This window comes from Podarcis filfolensis (genome assembly GCF_964270895.1).
Source record: "Podarcis filfolensis genome assembly, chromosome: 2".
Classification (NCBI taxonomy): domain Eukaryota; kingdom Metazoa; phylum Chordata; class Lepidosauria; order Squamata; family Lacertidae; genus Podarcis; species Podarcis filfolensis.
The window spans coordinates 114769535-114792860 of NC_139605.1; the positions used below are offsets into that span (position 1 = coordinate 114769535).

Sequence of the window (23326 nt, forward strand, 5' to 3'; positions counted from 1 at the left end):
GGGAGCTTCAGATGTTACACAAAGCAGGAGGTGGGCAGACAAGGATGGAATTAGGAACACAAAACCTAGGTTGGATGCTGTGGCCCCATCAACATAACATCCAGCTGAATTTTTTGTATTTTTATTTTTCCACATTCCCTGCTTCATGTTCCATCCAGCTTGATGAAGAGTTCTGGAGAACTCAAATGTTTGTCACTATTTCACAACATTTTTGTTGGTGCAGTGGTGCCTTGGGTTACATACGCTTCAGGTTGCAGACTCCGCTAACCCAGAAATAGTACCTCGGGTTAAGAACTTTGCTTCAGAATGAGAACAGAAATCGGGCTCCGGTGGTGCAGCAGCAGCAGGAGGCCCCATTAGCTAAAGTGGTGCTTCAGGTTAAGAACAGTTTCAGGTTAAGAACGGACCTCCAGAACGAATTAAGTACTTAACCCGAGGTACCACTGTACCCATAAAGGTATGTGCCAACTTAGGATGGCTGTGGAAGGATTCTAAACCAACGCTCTCTCGGCTATATACCACAGTTTGCTGTGGCGTAAGAACAGTGATGAAGATCACAGATTGAACCCCAACCCGTGCAGTCAAATCTTACTTCAGCTGTGAACTCCCTAGGGTGGTCTCAGAGAAGATCTTATTCACTTAGGTCACACTCACATGGCTTCCCCGAAGAATCTTGGGAACTGTGGTTTTAGGGGCACTTGGAATTGTAGCTCTGTGAGGGGCAGACTGCAGTTCACAGGATACATTGGGGAAAGCCATGTGTTTCAAATGTGCAGTGTAGCTGTGACCTTAACCTTGCCCCCCATATCTGTCACAAGACCTACTCTACAGGGCTGTTGTAAGGATTATTACAAAGATAGCTTAAGTGAAGTAGTTTGGATGCAAAATTTAAAAAAGCACTGGAATATTAAATGTTATTCAGATGATAATTTGCCAGTGGAAATTATATAACTGATAATGATTATGCCCCCTGCCATGAAATCCACTGCAGGTAAAAGGTAAAGGTAAAGGGACCCCTGACCATTAGGTCCAGTCGTGGCCGACTCTGGGGTTGCGGTGCTCATCTTGCTTTATTGGCCGCGGGAGTCGGCGTACAGCTTCCGGGTCTTGTGGCCAGCATGACTAAGCCGCTTCTGGCAAACCAGAGCAGCGCATGGAAACACTGTTTACCTTCCCGCTGGAGCGGTACCTATTTATCTACTCAGTGGCGTAGCGTGGGTTGTCAGCACCCGGGGCAAGGCAAGTAATTAGCACCCCCTAACCCATGGATTTGCGCCCCCTAACCCATGGATTTGCCCTAACCCCAGATGTTGCGCCCGGTGCGGCCGGCCCCCCTGCACCCCCCACGCTACGCCACTGTATCTACTTGCACTTTGACATGCTTTCGAACTGCTAGGTTGGCAGGAGCAGGGACCGAGCAACCGGAGCTCACCCCGTCATGGGGATTCGAACCACCAACCTTCTGATCGGCAAGTCCTAGGCTCTGTGGTTTAACCCACAGCACCACCCGTGTCCCTAGACGCTTTTTGTTAAATTAATCAAGAGGTAAAACATAATGGGTAAGCCTTCAGGTAGTACCTAAGTAGAAAACCTTCTTCTCCATTTTGCATCTAGTTGCATCCAGCTCCCAGAATAGGCACATAAACCACACACCTACTTTCCTCCCCTGCCAATAGTCTAAGAAGTTGTTGATCTCACTGGAACTGTTATGAGTCTGTGCCCACGTGCAAGCCATAAATTTGGTATTCTTTCTTGAAATGCAAGATGGTATATACGTACTCCTCTGCTCTTGGTTTCCTGGACTGGGTTGACCGAATATCACTGGCATCTTGAATAAATAAAAGATTTCTTATGTTAGGGAAATTCTGTTTTCCTCGGTGAAATAACCCAGAAATGTAACCTATCATTTATAGGCTGGCCAGATGCAAAGCTGCAGACAGACTTAATGACAACATAAGCTATGCCTGCTGAAATTACTTCTGCGGAATTGCTAAAGGTGCCAAAGTCATGCCCTCTTCTTTTACATCTGCCCCCCCCCTACGTTAGATAAGACTCTAGAAGGTGGTTAAAATGACCCCAAAATAAGCACTGGAGCACTAGAAGGAACACCTCCTGGATTAACTCACAAATGAATTTGATTAAAGGAATGCAGAACTCATTTGGTCAGTCTGCAGGTTGTTTTCTGATTTCAGATTTAATTCACTCCGGATTTTTAAGCTGCTGTTTCTTTTTTTAAGTAAGTCTGAAAGATAAGGATTGCAAAGCACACTGTGCACTGCAAGTCACTATTTTTCTTGTTGCTCCTATTAAGTCTCTGATTAATTAATTAATTAATTGAGTTCATAGTATCAGATTAACAAACAAAAGCCATTCCATTCTATTTTGAGTACAATGCAGCCAATCCCAATAATTCAAAGGTCATAATTAAGGACCTCCATCAGATCTGTCGAAAACATACGAAGATTAAAACACGTGTTTTGAAATAAGAGATTTCATCTTTTTCTCATGGTCTGCCTACTTTGATGTACATGAATTTATTTCTTTTATTATTGTGACCATCCCCTTAGAAAGCATGTGCCTTTGCAAGGTTTTTGGCAACAATTTGCGCACAGATGGGAATGAAGAAACTGGCACACAAATGAAAATGTGTGCACACAGGTGAATTCACCATCCTACTTCAGAAACCATGCATATGCATAATCGCCGGCATTTGTGCCAAACTACCCTTCTGAATTGGAGAAATGAATGCTGCTCACACAGGAATTCCATGCATGCACATCAGAGCATGTGCCAAGCTCCAGATTTCCCCGTGACACATCCAGGAGTCTATTTCGCGAGGCTGCATTATCTTCTGAACATCTTATTTCTCACACTGAATTAGCAAACATGCCAATCAGGCTGGCTGGAGAAGGAAAGGGTGCTCCTGAGCATGTACAGAATTTCTCAGGGTCAGCCCGACACAGAATAGACAGCTGCCAGGGCCATCAGAATTGGAGCTGTCAGATGACTCTAGGAAATCCTGAAAGGCAGGAACGCAAATGCCCTTGGCTCTAGAACCTCAGAACAGGGAGTCTATGCTTCACTTGCTCTGCTTTCCCAGGCCCCAGCCTGTTCTCCTTGCAAAATTCACTTAACAAAACATAAGAAGGGGTATACAGTGGTACCTCTGGTTACGTACTTAATTCGTTCCAGAGGTCCATTCTTAACCTGAAACTGTTATTAACCTGAAGCACTACTTTAGCTAATGGGGCCTCCCGCTGGTGCTGTGCCGCCGCTGCACGATTTCTGTTCTCATCCTGAAGCAAAGTTCTTAAACCAAGGTACTATTTCTGGGTTAGCGGAGTCTGTAACCTGAAGCGTATGTAACCTGAAGCGTATTTAGCCCGAGGTACCACTGTATAATTGGACGCGGGTGGCGCTGTGGGTTAAACCACAGAGCCTAGGACTTGTCGATCAGAAGGTGGGCGGTTCGAATCCCCACGACGGGGTGAGCTCCCGTTGCTCGGTCCCTGCTCCTGCCAACCTAGCAGTTCGAAAGCACATCAAAGTGCAAGTAGATAAATAGGTACCGCTCCAGCGGGAAGGTAAACGGCGTTTCCATGCGCTGCTCTGGTTTGCCAGAAGCAGCTTAGTCGTGCTGGCCACATGACCCGGAAGCTGTACGTCGGCTCCCTCGGCCAGTAAAACGAGATGAGCGCCGCAACCCCAGAGTCGGTCACGACTGGACCTAATGGTCAGGGGCCCCTTTACCTTTACCTTTACCACTGTATAATCAAGGGAAACCAAAAGCCAACTAGAAGGTTCCTTTGGCAGCAACAGGGCAACAACATTTTAATCCTACTTTTCCCCAAAGACCTCAAGACAGTGCACACGATTTTCCTGCATTATCCTCACGACAATCCTTTGAGGGAGGTTAGGCCAACTGGCACAAACCCCCTTACAACGCACTGTTCTGCATGTTGATTCAGAAAGAAACCCCATTCACTCGATAGGACTTACTCCCAGGTAAGTGAGGATAAGTGCATGTGTGGGGATTTGAGGTCAAAGTCCAACACTCTAAGCACTCTGACACACTGACTCTCTAGACATAAAACCGAAATATAACCAAGTTTTGCCTAAAGCAGCAATTGGGATTCGACCGCCCCAGCCTTTATTTCACAGAAATTCATAATTACACTTCGCATAGCAGAGATTGAGGGCTAGTGCTATAGGGTCCCTTTGCTTTCTGCTCCACTCTTTGCTCTTCTGTAAATAACAATTTAACCTCAGATTCATCCTCTGGCTGGCCAAACTCCTGCTATTTTATTTCAGATTACAATCTGGAGATGTGTGCTTATGTCAGCAAATTTACCTCTCCCCCTCTTCTAATTTCTCCTTTTATATTTCCTTTGCATTCTGCTCCCTGATATATTCTTTCTTACTTATTTTATAAATGCACTGAGAGGTTCTAGCTTTCAAACCGCTAAGGGGAGGGGAAAAGAGGGGGGTGGGCAAGGAATGTTTATTTTTTATTTTATTTTTTACGTTTACCCACTTTCCAGTTTCTTGCTGGAAAGCCAAGAAAGGATAAAGTTCTTGGCCTTATTAAATATTTATCAGTTAATTACAATATGTAGATTGTGCCGGTAGGCTATTCATCTTTTGAGGGGGAGATACAATAAAATACAGTGGAAAGTTGTGTTATCGTAATTGCCTGATGCCATTGGAAAGAACCAGAGCCGCTGCAATGTGTTTTACATTTATCTGCACCGCCGCATTTTCATTTTGTGCAGCAAAGCTGCCTCCGTTGTTGTTTCACGGATACTTAATGTTTGCAACCTCGGCATTTTCTTCAGAGGTCTCCTTACAGGAAGAGAGTTGTTATCACAGCAGCCTCAGCAAAGATCTCTCTCTCTCTCTTTTCCCAATAAGAAGGGGAAGCTGGTAGACGAGAAAATTAACTCTACCTTCTCTCCTCCTTTCGGGTTCAGAGCAGAAATTAACAGTCAAGTCCAGGTTACACACAACACACAACACACACTCTCTCTCTAAAAAAACAACAACAACACATCCACAGGGCAGGGGCCTGATTAAGTTCTGCTTTCAGACTGAAGCATTCACACCACCATATATTTAAAGCATCTCTCACCCCCCAAAAGAATCCTGGAATCTGTAGTTTAGCCCTCCCAGAGCAGCAAGTTCCAGCATCCTTAACAAACTACAGTTCCCATGATTCTTTGGGAGGGGGGGAAATGTGCTTTGAATGTGTGGTGTGTACCATTCAGTCATGCAATTCCCCACTTACAGATAAAAGTGGTATAGGCCAGAATTATTATTATTTTACTAAAAATTTAAGAGCTGTTTGGGTAGACTTGAGATGGATTTGGGGGGATGGAGTCATATTCCTTCAGCCTCAAGAACATATCTCACCTCCAAGTGTCCCTATTTTCTAGGGTCAGTCCCAGATTTACAGAAGCCATCCCAGTTTCTGATTTGATCCGGAATGTCCCACTTTTCCTTAGTACATCCCTATCTTCGTCAGAGAAATGTTGGAGAGTATGCCATATTCCTTAATGGACAGCCTTTCAGTGGTCGTGTGCCACTAGGGAACAGGGCCAGAGGCAATTGACGAATACCTTTGTAGAGTATACGATATTCCAGTCATGCAGTAGTCAGAGCTCAGATTTCTACGCGCCCACACCCCTCCATCCTGACAAACAAGAAGAGGAAAAGAAGAGTTTGGATTTGATATCCCGCTTTATCACTACCCTAAGGAGTCTCAAAGCGGCTAACATTCTCCTTTCCCTTCCTCCCCCACAACAAACACTCTGTGAGGTGAGTGAGGCTGAGAGACTTCAGAGAAGTGTGACTAGCCCAAGGTCACCCAGCAGCTGCATGTGGAGGAGCGGAGATGCGAACCTGGTTCACCAGATTACGAGTCTACTGCTCTTAACCACTACACCACACTGGCTCACCACTTGCAGTTTAAGGTAAAGGATTTCAACCTTTTTGAGTCCACAGCTCCCTTGACCAACTACATTCTTTCTGCAGCTCCCCTGTGGGGCTCAGCGGCCCAGTTATGTTACCCCTTGCCTGCAGAGCTGGCAGCCTCTCACCCTTTCTCAAACACCTTCCCTTGTGGAGTGTTCCTTCAGCCTCCTCTCCCCTCTCCAGTTGCTGACCCTGGTCTCTGAGCTGCCTCTCCCCAGACCCCAAAGAGAGGTGCCTCCTCACGCTGCCCCATAGGGACCTGGAAAGCACCTCCTGGCCAGCCCCAGAGGCACCATTCTCCTGCAGAGCTCATAGCCAGGGCTGCTGCAATAAACAGCTGTGGAAGCCTTTCAGAGGTAGATATGTGAGATAGCATCAGAGGAGGGAGGGAAGGAAAGAGGGACAGAGGCTAGTTTTGCCCGCGGCACCCATCATTCAAGACATCCCAGGGTGCCACAGCACACTGGTTGAAAACTACTGGATTAAGGACAAAAGGCACGTGAGAATGTGAAGCAGGACCATTGAATGGTACCACTAGGAGCAGAGTCCCAAAGTCTGGGCAGGGAGGCCTGGAGGAACAGATTTGTCCCCATGCCTGAGATTCCCCATGTTTGCCTTTAAATTTGATGCAGTTCCATTTCAGCGAAGAAATGTCCACTGAGAATCAAAGGAGGGGCAGTGGTGTCACTGTTTCTAAACTGGTTTCACACAAGAAACTTTTGAGGCTAATTGCAACCGTCAACAAATTTCAGGCTTGGCTTATGTAGTCCCATCATGAGATGGGACTGAGTCCATCTCAAGAGCCAGGGGACCCCAATTTGATAGAGTCCCTACTAGATCTGTAAGGGGCTGTGTGGAAAAGTGGAGGAAGGGTGCCCAGGTGCTGTTGAGCACTTAGACTACAATTCCCATCACTCACAGTCAGTGTAATGAATAATCAGGGATTATGAGGGTTATAGTCCAAACACATCTGGGGACACAAGGTTGGAGAAGGTTGTTATCTGGAGATAAAAGGTTGTATTCAATGTAGCACTGAACAAATTGTTCCATTGGCATACAGGAGACCCCCCATTTATGCGCATTCAATATGTGTGCGTCCGCGCATGCGCGCATTGCACCAAACCCGGAAGAGACCACAAAAGTCACAAGTACATCACAAAAGGGGGCAGAACTGGGCAGGGCAGGGATGGAACAGGGCATTTGAAGGCTTTTCAATGATGTTTCAAATATACGTGATTTCACTGATGTGCACAATGTCTCAGAACGTAACCCCTAGGTTAAATAGTGGGTTGCCTGTATTTTTTCCCCTTGCTCAATGGAACTATCTCCCCCTCACCTTCCCCCATAAGTTATGGACATTCCCCCAACCCTCTAGAGCATATTTGGGAGGTGGTGTGGGACTCATGCAGGGGAGTAAAGCATTGTGCTTGTGCAAAAATGTAGCTGAATACCACCCAAGGCATCCCCCACCACCTCCACCCTCACCCAGTCCTCTGCAGTACTTAGTTGCAGTAGCCACTGAGACATGTGGGCCACGTTGGAAGCAGCTCAGGAGAAACCTGTGTGCTGTTTCCATCTGCTTAGACCTTCTGGTGAAACCTGTGCTCTACTATGCCCCAATGCTCACCTTGCCCCATGCCAACAATCACCATCCGCTAGGGCACAGCATGTGGGTTGCGATGCATTACAGGTGCATGAAAAACAGAAAGATGAGATTTCCAGATGAACATGGGAAGCTACCTTGTGTTGAATTAAACATGGAGTCCATCTAGCCCAATTCTACTCCAGGGATGGAAAACCTGGTGCCTATGCAGACTGCTGTTCCCATCAACCCCCATCCAGCATGAACAATGATCAGGGACAATGGGAGCTGGAGTCCAACATCCCTTGTCTATTTCAGTAGCTCTTCACAGTCTCTGGTGGGCGAATATCACAGAATCACAGAGTTGGAAGCCTCATCTAGTCCAACCCCCAGCAATGCAGGAACCCTGATCACAGCCATCCCTGGGTGGACTCAAACCAACAACCTTCTGGTTAACAATGGACCAGACGCACTGACCCATTGTGACACTGGGCATCTCTCCCAACTTTGCTACCGTATATCCTTTTAACTGGAGATGCCGCAGATGAAAGCATGAGAACTTCCTCTGAGCTACGGCCCCTCTCAATGACCACACAAATATTTTTAGTTATTGCACCAGATTATTTGAGAATTATGCATTACACCTTTGGGATACTTTGCCATGCAAAATACTCTTAAAAGATTCCTGTAGACTGTTGCATTCCAAGATCTGTTATTCCACACTTGATAGCAAATAGAACTGAGAACATGCCAGGGTGATGATGGTGTTCTCAAATTCTCCTAGAGACAAATTGACTTGGAGGTGGGAATTGCATTTATATTATTGTAGTTCCCTATGTATTCTGCAGGATTTATGCATTTAATAATACTTCTTAAAGGTGTAAAAATATTGACAGATTGATCTTTAACAACATTTCACGAAAATTCATCCGCAGGTGAATTGGGACTGATCCCGCCAAAATTAAACCTTTTTAAAAAATAGTTTAAATTGGAGAGGTTTTAACATATAGTGGAATTTTCAGACTGAAACCAAATAGGTTAGTAAGTGCTAAATATTGACTGAATTTTAAAGTGAAATCAGACAATGTTTGAAATTCACAGCATCACACTTGAATTTTTATGTTTATTTTTTGCTTCTGGATTTCAAATTTGACCAAAAAAATTCATTTCAGGTTTAGCACTTTCATTCTAACAGGGGCAACTGATGCTGGGACCTCAACAACTGTGTTTTTAACACGCACATTAGAGTTTTCTAAATGTTCACACTAGTGAACCAAGGGCAATTGGTAGTCAGCAGGTAGTACAAGGGCAACTGTTTCAAATGACCAAAGCCTCAAGCTGGGTTATCAGAAGAAACTGGTTCTTTATTTTGGCACCAGAAGAAGCACCTCCCATTACCATGAAACAATGAACGTAGCACCATGCAATTTGGATTCTTTTGCAAACTGGACCTTGCATCTTACCACTAAACTCTCTTGACTGATACTTGCCCTACCAGAAGCTGCTTAAAGGAGGATAGAAGGTCTCGCTAACTTGTAGTCCAAGGAAATGGAAGAGGTTTAATGGAAGGCAGGGGCCAGTTTAGGAGGTGGGGGAGAGAAATGCACAAGCAGGCTAAGCTCCAAAGCTGCATACTAACTGGGAGATGAAAGAGCTAGAGGCCTTCTGAAGTACGTGCTGTCTCGATGATTAATGGGGGTGAGGGAAGGGTGAGGCCCAGCCCCTAGTAAACTACAAGATGGCAAAGTGATTCTAAGAACAACAGAGCAGTGTTCACGGAGAAAAGCTAGTCTGCCTACGCCAAGAAAATCTCCCGGTGCTGTTTTTAAAAAGCCTCTTTATTTCCAGTATCAAAACAGTACATTAAAATAGATGCCAAGAGCCAAGCAATCATTAAAAATAAACCATCGGTGACGTGTAGCGTGCAGTGAAAACATTGCTCACTGCTGCAGCAGCGAGGCTGCGAGCTGGTTCTCCCAAGACGCATTCACTAGCCGCCCCTGATGGCAAGACAATAGCCCTCAGAGGCAGCCATTCACTTGCCCTGGAACTACAACAAGCAGGTGATTTCAATATTGGAGCTGGATCACAGGAGATTTTTTTTGTTTTTTAAGATGTAGGTGTGGAATTTCAAGTGTTATCTTTTATGTTAGGCATGCATTGGGAGATGCTTATTGTCAAAGATTTAGTGCATTCTGGAGATACGGGCTCTTTGCAACAGGGTTTCTTGGAGTGGACTTCCCTGATAGCTCTAGGTTCTTACCTAGGGGTGGTAACACCCTGGCAAGGGATGAAAGAGGAAGGAGGAACATACATCTTGCCTATCCCTGCTGCATCAGCACCACAATTCTGTCAGAAAATATTTTGATGAGGCTTAGACAATAGCAACATACGGCAATGGCTTTTCAAACTATGATCTATGGTACCTAGGGTTCATCAGTGGCTCAATGGGATTTCTCAGTCAGAAGATCAGTACTGATGGGCAAGCTTTCTTGGAGAAACAGCTTGACTACCACTGCCAATCTTCTCCTGGGCTGGACCCCTTCACAGGAGTTCAGAGTCTACTCTTGGTTCACATGGGGCCATAGTGAGGACCCACCAGTGCCAATGGGCACTAGCCACCAGGACTATTATGGTTGGTAAATGCTCATCTGTGTTTGCCTGTAGAAAGATATTGGACCTTAAAAGATCCCTGCTATTAGGGCAAGGTGTCTGCTCCTCACCCTGTGAAGTGCTAAACCTTTGGAATGGAAAAGGCAAAGAACTGGACTTGGAAATAGCCACACTAAGGCTGCAATTCTACACCTACTCTTCTAGGAGTAAACCCAATTGAACTCAACAAGACTTGCTTCTGAGTTGCCTTGTATCGGGTGGCAAGGTTAGTTAAAGTCTTTCACTTTGTGAAATGAATGCCTGAAAACCAGAGCAACTAGGATCAGCCTGATTTCTCCCCTTTTCCGAGAGGATCACGAGGCCAATAGCTGCTGAACAACTGAGACCCACAATGCCTTCCTTTGAGATTTCATTCACAAAACCCTCTTTACAAAACGGATGTTTAAAAATCCAGTGCATAGACTGCCTTAGGTTTGGTTTGAAGACAGCCTTGCTTTGAGTGAATTATCAACTTTGCAGCATCCAGCAGCAGCCCCTCCCTCACCAATGAATGTCCAGTGCAGTTAAATAAATGGGAGGTAATGCGTGGGCAGATAGGAGTGGTGGGCGGTTGGAGGGGGGTTGGGGGAGAGAAATGCTGTTGGTTGCACTTAGAGGGTTTTTTCTTTTTTAATGAGATAATAGGACTGTAGCAATTTCCCCTGCTTGGTTTCCATGGCAGAGAGAGCCCTCACAGATGCATAAGATTTACAGGTCCCTGAGAATCTCCCTGAGGCACAGGATGTGTTGTTAAATCTGTGTAAATGGGATGTGAGTTGGACAGCCCAAGCTGGTGATGACTGGGGATTTCGGCAACACAGCTGTAGTCCAGGTTTGCAGAGGAACAGTCAGGGAAGCTGAAGAGTGAGTCAGCCTCGGGCATATTTCCCAGGTAATTTTCTTCCACTTCACTTGGACTCCCTTGCAGAACTGGAGGTCCATAATGATGACTGTCTCCTTGCAGAGAAAGGGGGCCATACTCCAAGGAGATGGACGTTAAGGGGCTGTCAAAGAGAGGGTCTGTATAACTATATACCCCTCCCTGGGCCTTGCTACATGAACTTGGTGTGGCCAAATCATACTCAGCCTCCACTTGACTGAAATAGTCACTCACTTGAGGACTTTTGCTCGGGGACTTCCCAATGGTCCCCTTGACCCTGCTGTCTTTCTTAAACTTCATCCTTCTGTTCTGGAACCAGATCTTGATTTGCCTCTCAGAGAGCCTCAGAAGCCGGGCCATTTCCAGCCTGCGTGGCCGGCAGAGGTATCTATTAAAATGGAACTCCTTCTCCAGTTCCACCAGCTGCGTTTGGGTGTAGGCTGTGCGGACTCTCTTGGATGAGGAGAGACTTGGTGGAGAGGAGCTGGGGTCTAAATGAAGAAAATGAAAAAAGTCAGTTCAGCTTGATTCTTAATGACTTTGCAAGGAATAGATGTATTGCCTCGCAAAATATTGTACCTGGGAGATTAATAATAATAATAATAATAATAATAATAATAATAATAATATGGCATACACCAGAGGTGGGGAACTTGTGGTCCTCCTGATGTTGCTGGACTACAAGTCCCAACATCTCTATCATTCACCTTGCTGGCTGAGGCTGATGGGAGTTGGAGTCTGATGACATCTGGAAGGCCACAGATTCTCTACCCCAACGTACAAGCATGCATGTTATGTGGGGATAAAACTCAGAGAGATGTTAGAGCTGAACCAAAACAACTCATAGATTTTGGCAAGTGTATTCAGTTGTGTTGCCCCTTTTTGGTGCTCCCACCCTCACTTCCACAAGGCACCTGGCAAGAAATGTTTGCTTATTTTACCCTCAGTGAGTGACATCACACAATCCAATCTGATTGACTGGACAGTATTGAATGTTACACCATCCTGGTAATTGAGTAATCTGTGACTGAGTTGGATCACTGATGTAATTCATACAAGATGGAAGAAAAGGAAGAGGTCAGAGGGGTAAAGGTGCCACACCCACCCTACACCCCAAAAAACTCAAGAAAAATAATGGTAACTTAATTGGAAAATGTGAGTATTTATGTTCCCCCATAATTGCAGTCTCCACTAAAAAATGGAAACTGGAGAATATTTGGTTCAGCTCAGTAACATTCTCAGTTTGGAGGGTTTGTGTTTCCATTTGCAAAGAATGGAAATGTTCTGATCCATTTTATTCTATGCTATGCTATTATGTTTGTCTATCTATTTGTCTCTACATCCAGCTGAATAATTATTTGTCTTTCTATATATGTCTATATCCTTCCTACGCTAATGGATTAATGTAAATGAAAACCTAATGTTTATTTAATAAGACATATGGCTATTCTCATAATACTGGGAGGTTGAGGTTGGTAAATATAAAGAATATATTAGAGCAACTTCTAAAAGAAAAATTATATATAATTCTTACTGAATTCCTCAAGTGGAAGCCTAGTTGCTCCTATTATCCCAATATAAGATGGAATATAAACATAAGCAAATAAAAAGTACAAAAGTACTTTGTAAGTTATTGTCCAGAAAATGCTCTGAAGACACAGGCTGTGGTTCAACCAGTAAAGTTAAGAGTGTCTGGTCTTAAGCGGTCTCTGGACAAGAGACCACCAGTGAACCCTCCATAATGTGTGCTTAGTTCCTTGGAGGAAGGACATGGTATAAATTAAAGTACCGCATGGTGTAAGCTAAAGTACTGCATGTGAACACTTATTTGAAAGTGCAAGGAAAGCTATAGCCTAGATCCATGGTAGCCAATGATGTGCATTCCAGATGCTGCTGTTTGGCTACAACTCCTATCATCCCTGACCATTGCTGTCTGGGACTGGTGGGTGTCTATCAACCTCGTGAGGTCACCATGTTGGCTACCACTGGATAGATGCACATTGGAATCAAGCATGGGAGATGACAGATAAAACAAGGTACCTGAAGATGGAAGGTTGTTCTTCTGCTTGCTGCTGTGTCTTGTTTCTTTCATCCAAGGGAAGACTTGTTTTGGTAAATGGCTATCATGTGCCTTGCTAGTGCCATTGGTAACCAATGGAGGCTGTTGCAATTTTGAGGTCTGATCATTGGTGTTCCCTAGAGACGCCTGTTCAGTGCCTTTTTGGCCTGTTGGAGACCTTGTGGATGTTTCTGGCTCCTGGTGTGCCAGTGGAGCTGGAAGTTGTTGCTGACTAAAGGAATCCCTTCTAATGGGATCTTGGTATGAACTGCTTTCTGAGGAATCCTGGTCATCTTCATGAAGAGCTTTTTGCATTTCCTTTTCTTGTCTGACTGAAGGGGCAGGGAAGGAGACAGATACCTTGAAATGAATGTGAAAGGAATCCAGACAGAGCTCCAGTTATTACCACTGAGGAAGGACCCTCCTCACCTATGTGTTCCAAAAGCTAAAGAGAAACATCCGAAGTAAACATGCCCACATCTCAAAGCAAGAACATTTACCGACCATTCTGGCCTCTGTCCAGAAAAAGGAACCCACCAAAAAAAGAGAGAGCAAGAATCATGAACTTTAAACAAAGACAGTCTTTTGAGTTTCAACATGTTTAGAGCTGAAACTATTTTGCTCTCGGAAATTATCCTCCGCAAACATTGTCAAGTATACACCAGATATTTAATGTCTGTATTTGCCGGAGTTGATTTTAATATTTGTCAGCGTTTGACTGCTGATACATAGTGGTTTTAGTGCTTTGACAGTATTTGATAAGTGAAACACCAAAGCAAAAATATTTAGAGAAATCTTTACCAGCGGTCACTACCATCAGTCATATGGATAAGATCAAATATTTGTTGTTCAATATGGACAGGTCTGTGATGTTTAATACAGCTAAAGGCCCCTTAACTTGGACAAGGTGATATGGATTCCATCATGATCTAACTTTCAGCTTTTTATGTATGTTTTATTTATTGTATTGGCTAAGATATATTTTTATGTATAATTTTATATTTATGTTAATATGTTTCTGTTTGGTTGCCTTATTAATGAATTTGAAAACTGAAACACAGTTATGTCTGGTTTTATATTGTGTTTGAGAAACAGCATAATATACGTAAATAGTAGTTAGAATGATACTTAATTATTGAACAAGTGAGGCATACAACAAGATTGCATACCTGAAGGAGCGTCTCCACCCCCATCGTTCAGCCCGGACACTGAGATCCAACACCGAGGGCCTTCTGGCAGTTCCCTCATCGTGAGAAGTGAGGTTACAGGGAGCCAGACAGAGGGCCTTCTCGGTAGTGGCACCTGCCCTGTGGAACACCCTCCCATCAGATGTCAAGGAAATAAGCAGCTATCCTATTTTTAAAAGACATCTGAAGGCAGCCCTGTTTGGGGAAGTTTTTAATATTTAATGCTGTATTGTTTTTAACACTCGATTGGGAGCCGCCCAGAGTGGCTGGGGAAACTCAGCCAGATGGGCAGGGTATAAATAATAAATAGTATAAATAGTATACTATTTATTATGGGCGGGGTATAAATAGTAAGTTGTTGTTGTTGTTGCAGCAGCAGTGTATTACTGCAGTGTGAAGTGCAGTTCAGTGTCCTGGCCAACACACCATGCATTCTCACAGAATGCTCCATAAAATTCTTTCCCCCCCTCCAGTCTTCTGGAGCCCTCCCCAACATTCTGTGGCCATTGAGCATGATCATTCCTGAATGGTTTGTTTGGGGGCTCCTTTTCCTTAGGAGTCCCCCCCCCAAAAAATATGATCCCACATCTGAAAACCTTGGAGTTTCCTCTGAGCATGGCATTATCTCTCTCTTGTGTATAGGCAATGCCGTTATGTCTACAATAAGAATAGACACTAGGAGAATAAGTCTGAGTATTTATTATTATATATGGTAGTATTTGATAGTTGGAAGTTATGAGATTATATTACAGTTTACTGTCAAAGTCAAAACAAATCAAGAGAGGCCACTAAATCCACAGCTCTCATATTTGGAGAGGAAGATTCCACATTCGGAGCTGAGATTCCATGAACAACATTTCACATTCTGGGGAATTTTGAATATTAATTTCAATTCCCAAGCTTGTTCTGTCACCTTTATTAATGATGGTCAAAAGCAAGCATGCTAAAATGATGCCAATGAAGAGATCAAAAAGTATAACTGGGAGAGGGGAGGGAGGACTCTTTGGTGTTTGTTGGCCTGTGCATAAATGATAATTATTTAATAAGCAGCATTTGGGTGAGGGAGAGTATAATTGGGAGATTAGCTCCCAAACCCTTATACTAATAATAACCTTTATCCATCACCAATCCAGTGTACATGTATGTGCATATATACACATGGATGCAGTCTTCTGCTGGGTATAAGGAGAAATACTGTTTTTTTTTCACTCTATAAGACGCACCAGACCACAAGATGCACCTAGGAGGAGGAGGAAAACAAGAAAAAAAATATTCTGAATCTCAAAAGCCAGAACAGCAAGAGGGATCGCTGCTCAGTGAAAGCAGCAATCCCTCTTGCTGTTCTGGCTTCTGGGATAGCTGCGCAGCCTGCATTCTCTCCATAAGACGCACACACATTTCCCCTTACTTTTTAGGAGGGAAAAGGTGAGTCTTAAAGGTAAAGGTAAAGGTACCCCTGCCCGTTCGGGCCAGTCTTGCCAGACTCTAGGGTTGTGCGCTCATCTCACTCTATAGGCCGGGAGCCAGCGCTGTCCGCAGACACTTCCGGATCACGTGGCCAGCATGACAAGCTGCATCTGGCGAGCCAGCGCAGCACACAGAACGCCGTTTACCTTCCCGCTGGTAAGCGGTCCCTATTTATCTACTTGCACCCGGAGGTGCTTTCGAACTGCTAGGTTGGCAGGCGCTGGGACCGAACGACGGGAGCGCACCCTGCCGCGGGGATTCGAACCGCCGACCATGCGATTGACAAGTCCTAGGCGCTGAGGTTTTACCCACAGTGCCACCCGCATCCCTGCGCAGCCTGCATTCGCTCCATAATACGCACACACATTTCCCCTTACTTTTTAGGAGGGAAAAAGTGAGTCTTATAGAGCAAAAAATACAGTATCTCCTCTCACGACTGTAGTAGCCACGTGTACAGGTGACAACTCTATTTAAATGGGTCCTCTTTTTAAAAAGCTGTCTGGTCCAAGTGTGGTTTAAAGGTAAAGAACCATAATAAGAACACAGTGCCGCCGGATGCTGACTATAAGGACAAATATATTCCCTTCACTTTGGGCAGATAATCTCTCCAAAGCACAGAGGAGGTGATAGATATAATACTAAGCCTTAGCTGTGTTGGGGTGGGGTGGGGGAGTACACAGTAGCCCTACAGCAATTCTGTATCCAGAAATCGTACAACAGGGGATAAGTATCCACTGCTGTAAGAGCAATGGAAGTGGGTGGTAAGCAGCAAAAAAATCTCAGAAGCAGTAGTGCGGGGTTTCAATTATAAACACACGTACAAAGAAGCAAGTGCTATTAAATACAGTGGGACATATTTCTGAGTCAATGTGCATCACATTGCGGTGCCATTATCTTTAAATTTTAGTTACTCAGGCTGCAATCTGGTACACACTCACCTGAGAGCAAGGGCTACTGAATTCAACAGGGCTTGCTTCCAATTAGCCATGTGCATTGTCACTGCATTAAATAACCTGAGCAAATTTTTAAAAAACTAAAACAAGATAAGTATTAGTGCCAATTGCCCTAATGTTTGCCCGCCACCCTTGTTTCGTTGCATTCATTTCCCGGATTGCTGGAGGTCAGGAAAAGGTTAACTTCTTACTGATTTTGATATAGTATTGCTTGCATGCTTTCCCTTATATCTCTGTATAAGAGCTAGAGCATGGGTAGGCAAACTAAGGCCCAGGGGCCGAATCCGGTCCAATTGCCTTCTAAATCCAGCCCGCAGACGGTCCGGAAATAAGCGTTTTTTTACATGAGTAAAATGTGTCCTTTTATTTAAAATGCATCTGTGGGTTATTTGTGGAGCCTGCCTGGTATTTTTACATGATGCATCTCTGGGTTATTTGTGGGGCATTGGAATTTGTTCATATTTTTTTTCAAAATATAGTCCAGCCCCCCACAAGGTCTGAGGGACAGTGGACCGGCCCCCTGCTGAAAAAGTTTGCTGACCCATGAGCTAGAGCCTACTGTTCTTTTTTAATATTGAAAAGTTGAAATAATCAAGGGATGTATCTTTAAAATTTCCAGAGCAAGTCTCTCTATGGTACTGCTCTGTGGTCTGCTTTGAAATATCAAAACTTGAGTGTTGGGGAAACCTGTCTTTGAAGTTCATGCCACTTAAAGATGCCTTCCCTGCTCACCATACATTCTCCAGTCCTACCCAGATATTTGTAAGCCTGGGTCTGAATCCCATTGAAATGCATCTTGTCACAGCTTGCAACATTGTCCACAACACCTTCTGCCAGCCCTTTGGTGATCCATCTAAAATAACCCTACACAGACAGAAAGAGTGCTGCTCATTGCTTCTGTTATTATGTTCCTCAGGAACCCTGGAATCAATTCCTTTACTCTTTCATTACTGAAGAAGTGCTACATCTAATTTCAGTGAATAGGGATTCACCCGAAAGCACAGGTGGGGAACCTCTAGCCCGCCATAGGTTGCTGGACTCCAACTTCCATGAACCCCTGTCTGCATGGACAGGGATGATGGGAGTTGGAGTCCAACACCATCTCAACAAATTCTCCACCCATGCCCTAAAGACTGATAGCCACCGTATTTTTTGCTCTATAAGACTCACTTTTTCCCTCCTAAAAAGTAAGGGGAAATGTGGGTGCATCTTATGGAGCGAATGCAGGGTGCACAGCTATCACATAAGCCAGAACAGCAAGAGGGATTGCTGCTTTCACTGCGCAGCGATCCCTCTTGCTGTTCTGGCTTCTGAGATTCAGAATATTTTTTTTCTTGTTTTCCTCCTCCAAAAACTAGGTGCGTCTTGTAGTCTGGTGCATCTTATAGAGAAAAAAATACGGTGCTTCACATCTTACACAGGGGCTCATCCATGTTTACCAATAAGTGTACACGTGACAAAGGGATATCTCATTCGGTAGAGCATGAAATTCTTCATCCCAGGGTCAATGGTTCAAGCCCTACATTGGGCAAAAGATTTCTGCATTGCAAGGAGGTGGACTAGATTACCCTCATGGTCCCTTCCAACTCTACAATTCTATGATTTTACGAAAGAACTTCATGGTTCCCTGAAGAAGATGTCTGTCTGGTACATTTGCACATGTATTTGTCACATTCACATTTTTAGATAAAGGTAAAGGGACCCCTGACCATTAGGTCCAGTTGCGGACGACTCTGGGGTTCGGCACTCATCTCGCTTTACTGGCTGAGGGAGCCGGCGTACAGCTTCCGGGTCATGTGGCCAGCATGACTAAGTCTCTTCTGGTGAACCAGAGCAGTGCACGGAAATGCCGTTTACCTTCCCACCGGAGCGGTACCTATTTATCTACTTGTACTTCATGCTTTTGAACTGCTAGGTTGGCAGGAGCAGGGACCAAGCAACGGGAGCTCACCCCGTCACGGGGATTCGAACCGCCGACCTTCCGATCGGCAAGCCCTAGGCTCTGTGGTTTAACCCACAGCGCCACCCGCGTCCATCTCACATTTCTAAACATATGCTCAAAACATTTTGGTGCACATCTAAAAATATAAAAGTGAAGTGGTTTGGGGAGGCACATCATAGTACCATCGGTGACAAAAATCTGTTTAGCTTCCAATGAGGATTCGACCATGGATTTGTGGGGAAGCAATGACTAATCAAAGGCAGGTGATGTGTCTGTATAATCCCACTAGCATAGGAAATGCTGCATGGCAGCAGAACGGTGATTGCACTGCAGAGAGGTCTGTATTTCATAATTGCTATTGATGCCTAAGTTAGAAGTAATGGCTTGTTTCATGTAAAAAAAAACCAACAGTACTGGAATTATTTGTGGAATAAATATTTGGCTTGCCATCAATACAGTATCTATTTATATTACATTTACCCAGTGCAAATAGATGAAAATAAGCCAGCAGCTTTTCCTAACATCTCTCCCCCCACCCCCCAACTCAGTGACCTGAAGAGTAAAGGTCTATATAAGTTCCGCAGTGGGGAGTTTTTATTTAAAATGAAGCAATATTCTCCTGGAAGAGACAAGCAGAGTCTATTGGGAAAATCATTGGCCTGTAGAAATGGTGGCAGGCATACAAAAGAGCTCAGAAAGGTGTATTGGATTTAGCAAGAGCAATGGGAGCTAATGATATTAAGTTGGCTGGTAAGCTATGTGAACAGCTGTAACCTCACTGATGGAAATGAATGGGCCATCGATACATTGTCCTCTGACAAATTCATAGGCAGAGCAGTGTGTGCTGTGCACTGGGGGTTGGGGTTGGGGAATCTGCAGCAAAGTAACCCCAATTTTGCTCCAAGGAAAACTGTGTGCTGAAGCCTGCTTCCCTTATATTTATTTATTTTGCATAATTTATTTGATTTAAATAAAGGGGAAGGGCACAGAACTATGCAATAATACAGCCCAGATCATGATCCTGTCAGCTGCCTCTCTAGCTTTCACCCAGCGTTGCTTACTCAGTTTCAGCCCTATTCACCCCAGTCATGAGGGATAGAAACATGGTTTGCTTTCTAAAACGAAAACAGAGATTCCCAGCAGGTTGCGTTCTGCGCTCAATTCTGTGCTTTTGTTAACTGGCAGAATACACACAAGTCTTGCACACAAGCTGGCTGCCTGCTGAAGTCCAAGGGCATTTTTAAAACCACAGGTGGATAAATGAGTTTACATAAACTGTGTTTTGTCCATCATCATCACAAGCAGTGTGTAAGAATCCGAGCTTTTAAAATGCCACAGGTCAACTTAATGTGTTTCGACCTATGTATATTGCATCTTAGAGAACAGGGGCTGTATTAAAGTTGTGTGTGATAGCTGATTTAAGATAGCACACTGCTTACTCATGAGGGGTGCAAAAAGTAGCTGTGACTAAGGTACCATTATAAGGACTGACAAACTTGAATCTCGTTCATTACAGTTTGACTTTTGCTGGCTTGCACTAGAATAATTGCATTATGTTTACATGTGTGATATTGATATAGATAGTGCTATTTTTCTAGAAAAATAGGTGTTGGAACTCACCATGAATGCCTCCCTTGTTCTCTTATAATGGCAATGGTGCCCACCTGAGAGGTGCTAGAACTGACTTCCAGTGAGTTCTGACTGAAAAAGCCCTGGAGATGATAGATAGATGATAGATAGATAGATAGATAGATAGATAGATAGATAGATAGATAGATATAGATAGATAGATAGATAGATAGATAGATAGATAGATAGATAGACAGATAGATAGATAGATAGATAGACAGACAGACAGACAGACAGACAGACAGACAGACAGATAGATAGATGATAGATAGATAGATAGATAGATAGATAGATAGATAGATAGATGATAGATAGATGATAGATAGATAGATAGATAGATAGATAGATGATAGATGATAGATAGATAGATAGATAGATAGATAGATAGATAGATAGATGATAGATAGATGATAGATAGATGATAGATGATAGATAGATAGATAGATAGATAGATAGATAGATAGATAGATATAGATGATAGATAGATAGATGATAGATATAGATAGATAGATAGATAGATAGATAGATAGATAGATGATAGATAGATAGATAGATGATAGATAGATATAGATAGATGATAGATAGATAGATAGATAGATAGATAGATAGATAGATAGATAGATATAGATATAGAGTCTAGCAGTTCTGGTTGAATAATATTCTCACCACAATATATTCATTAGCTATGCACTTAGGACTGGGGAGCATGTAAAAGTTGTAATCCCCTTAGCAGATATTTCAAAAACCCAACTAAGATGGTTATCATTCACTTAAAAAGAAACATGTTTTACCTATAGAAACATACAGGGAAACTATGTAGGTTTTTTCTGCCCAGTATAAAGTAAACCTGCTTCCCTGTTGCAAAGTTCTGGCCAGTGAGTACAAAGTTTGTCAAGCACTTGGCGATTAAAAAAAGAAAAGAAAAGTTTTATTTAAGTGTAATACTATTTTATTCAAAACATTTATAACATCAAGGCTGCAATCCTACACACCCTTACTTAGGAGTATGGCCTGCTAAACTGAATGTGGTTTATTTCTAAGTAGACATGCATGGGGTTATACTGTAAATGGCTATTATTAAGAGATATTTTAAAATTCATTGCATTGGTGTTTTTGCTGTTCCTCACTGACTTACAGGGCTCGCTGGCGAAGCCTCCCATTCCAAAATGTTGGGCAAGAAGGAGACAGGCCTGCCTGGGAGTCACACCGATTTCAAGAGAACTTAAATTCCAAGTATAATGTTAACAGGAAAACAGTGGTAGCCTTAAGCCAGCCACAGCTTTAAACTCTGTCCTCACCTTGCTGTGCTGTGCTCTTTATTAGCCAATACAAAATCCCCCTTTTCATCACAACTTTTCTGCCCGTTGTTCCATTGCCATATTTTATGGAAGGTACCTAAGAAGGAGTTGTTGTTGTTGTTTTACTACAGTAGGTGGGACTTTTGTCACTAGCTTGAGAGGGTCCAGTTTTGCTTTGCTTTGCTTTTTCTTGGTTAAAAAACAGCCAAGAAAATCTGGATCAAATCTTATTCAACCCTCCAAGCAGTAGCATGCTGATTCTGCTAAATCCTTGATGGGGAGTGGGTTGCCTTGCCATAGGTTACTCAAGGGTATGGGACTCAAAAGTAGTCACCTTATTCTGTTTAATATATCTCTTTAGTGGATCTAATAACAAGTGCTGGGCATTTAAAAATAACATGATTCAAACTAAATTCTTTGACTCTTTTTCAAAAAATCAGAATTGGATTAAAAACCAACATCCTCCCCAACCCTCACATTGTTCTTCTAAAATTAATTGTGGATGGAGCTGTTAATGATAAATATATGTAATGGCTCTGCAGTTAATCATTCTGCTATTTCTATGTCATGTCTCTCAAGTTTCAGGACAGGGAAGCAGAACTTGTAGTTCTTTAGGTCAGTAGTGCCTGGATTTGAAGCCATTAGCTATATTTATTTCTTAAAGGTCTGAGTCACATGGCCCACCCAAATCTATCTGTCCAGCAGTCTGTATTCAATACCTAGGTAGACGTCTCTGGAAGCTCAGAAGCAAGGCATGATGGCAGGTGTGGTCAACCCTTGTTGTTTGTTCCCACCTACTGATAGCCACAGACAGACTTCCTCTTGACATGGCAGCAACTTTTAGCTACAACACCTGCTCTCCATGAACTTGTCTAATCTTTTCTGAAAGCCAACTGAACTAATGGCCATCGCACCATCTTGTGGCAGTGAGTTCCACATGTTAATTGGAAATTGCGGGAAGAAGTAGCCCAGGACACCAAACCTCCCCTTTTTGGACCCCCTGAAACAGCTACCTCGTGGTCCTTGCCTTCAAAGAATCACCAGGCTTTTGATTTCAAGAGAACACATTTTTAATCCTCTTATCCCCGCAAGAAATTTCAAGCCCCCGGTGAAATGATCGGGAAGATCCATACATCCTAATGTATGCAGCATTTTTTTCCTGCCACCCCCTTACAGAAACACACTGTTTTGAGGAAATATTTGCATTTCTGCTATTTCTGGAAGCTGATTGGGGTTTTTTTTGGTTTTTTTGTTGTTGTTTTTTTGCAAATTAATAGAGACAGACTAATTTTTAAAAACTAGATGACTTCATTTTAGTTGCCTTTTTGAAACTATTTCGGCGGGAGAGTTCTCTTCTTGCTTATGCGCGCACGGTCTACAACTTTTCTTTTTCGTATGTCGACTTTTGCGGGCATCCCGGACAGTTAGGTGAGGATTTAAAATAAGGCGTTGTAAATAGGGTATTATACCCACCTACGCGGCTCCTCTCCTCACGCACCGATCCAGGCCCCCATTCCAAATCCTTTCTTTACACGGAGGAGTTCGTTACAGAATCCAGTTCATCTCACTTCCCTATCTCAGTACTTAGCGCGCTAACAAAACTTAGTTTAATAGGAATGGGTGGGAAATACCTATTTTTTAAAAAGGAGATATATTGTTTTAACGAAACACAGTTTTATATTAGGCTTTTACTTTGGTTTGGTTTTC

The 23326-nt window shown here is 43.5% G+C and overlaps 1 protein-coding gene across 19 annotated transcripts in view; it reads right to left on the reverse strand.

Annotated features, from left to right (window-relative positions):
* The window catches only part of LOC310755853 (homeobox protein Hox-D3-like), a 152083-nt gene that overhangs the window by 24134 nt on the left and 104623 nt on the right, over window positions 1-23326 (reverse strand). For 15 of the 19 annotated variants that reach the window (XM_083599210.1, XM_083599214.1, XM_083599204.1 and 12 more), the window contains 2 exons: window positions 13125-13503; window positions 9373-11575 (listed from right to left, as the gene is read on the reverse strand). The exons of 3 other annotated variants lie outside the window; for them this stretch is intronic. In XM_083599210.1, coding sequence (XP_083455336.1) covers window positions 10896-11575; window positions 13125-13458 — 1014 coding nt within the window. In that variant the 5' untranslated portion in view covers window positions 13459-13503 and the 3' untranslated portion in view covers window positions 9373-10895. Of the gene's footprint in view, window positions 1-9372; window positions 11576-13124; window positions 13504-23326 lie in introns of those variants that run through there. One more of the 19 variants, XM_083599216.1, reaches the window with a different exon arrangement.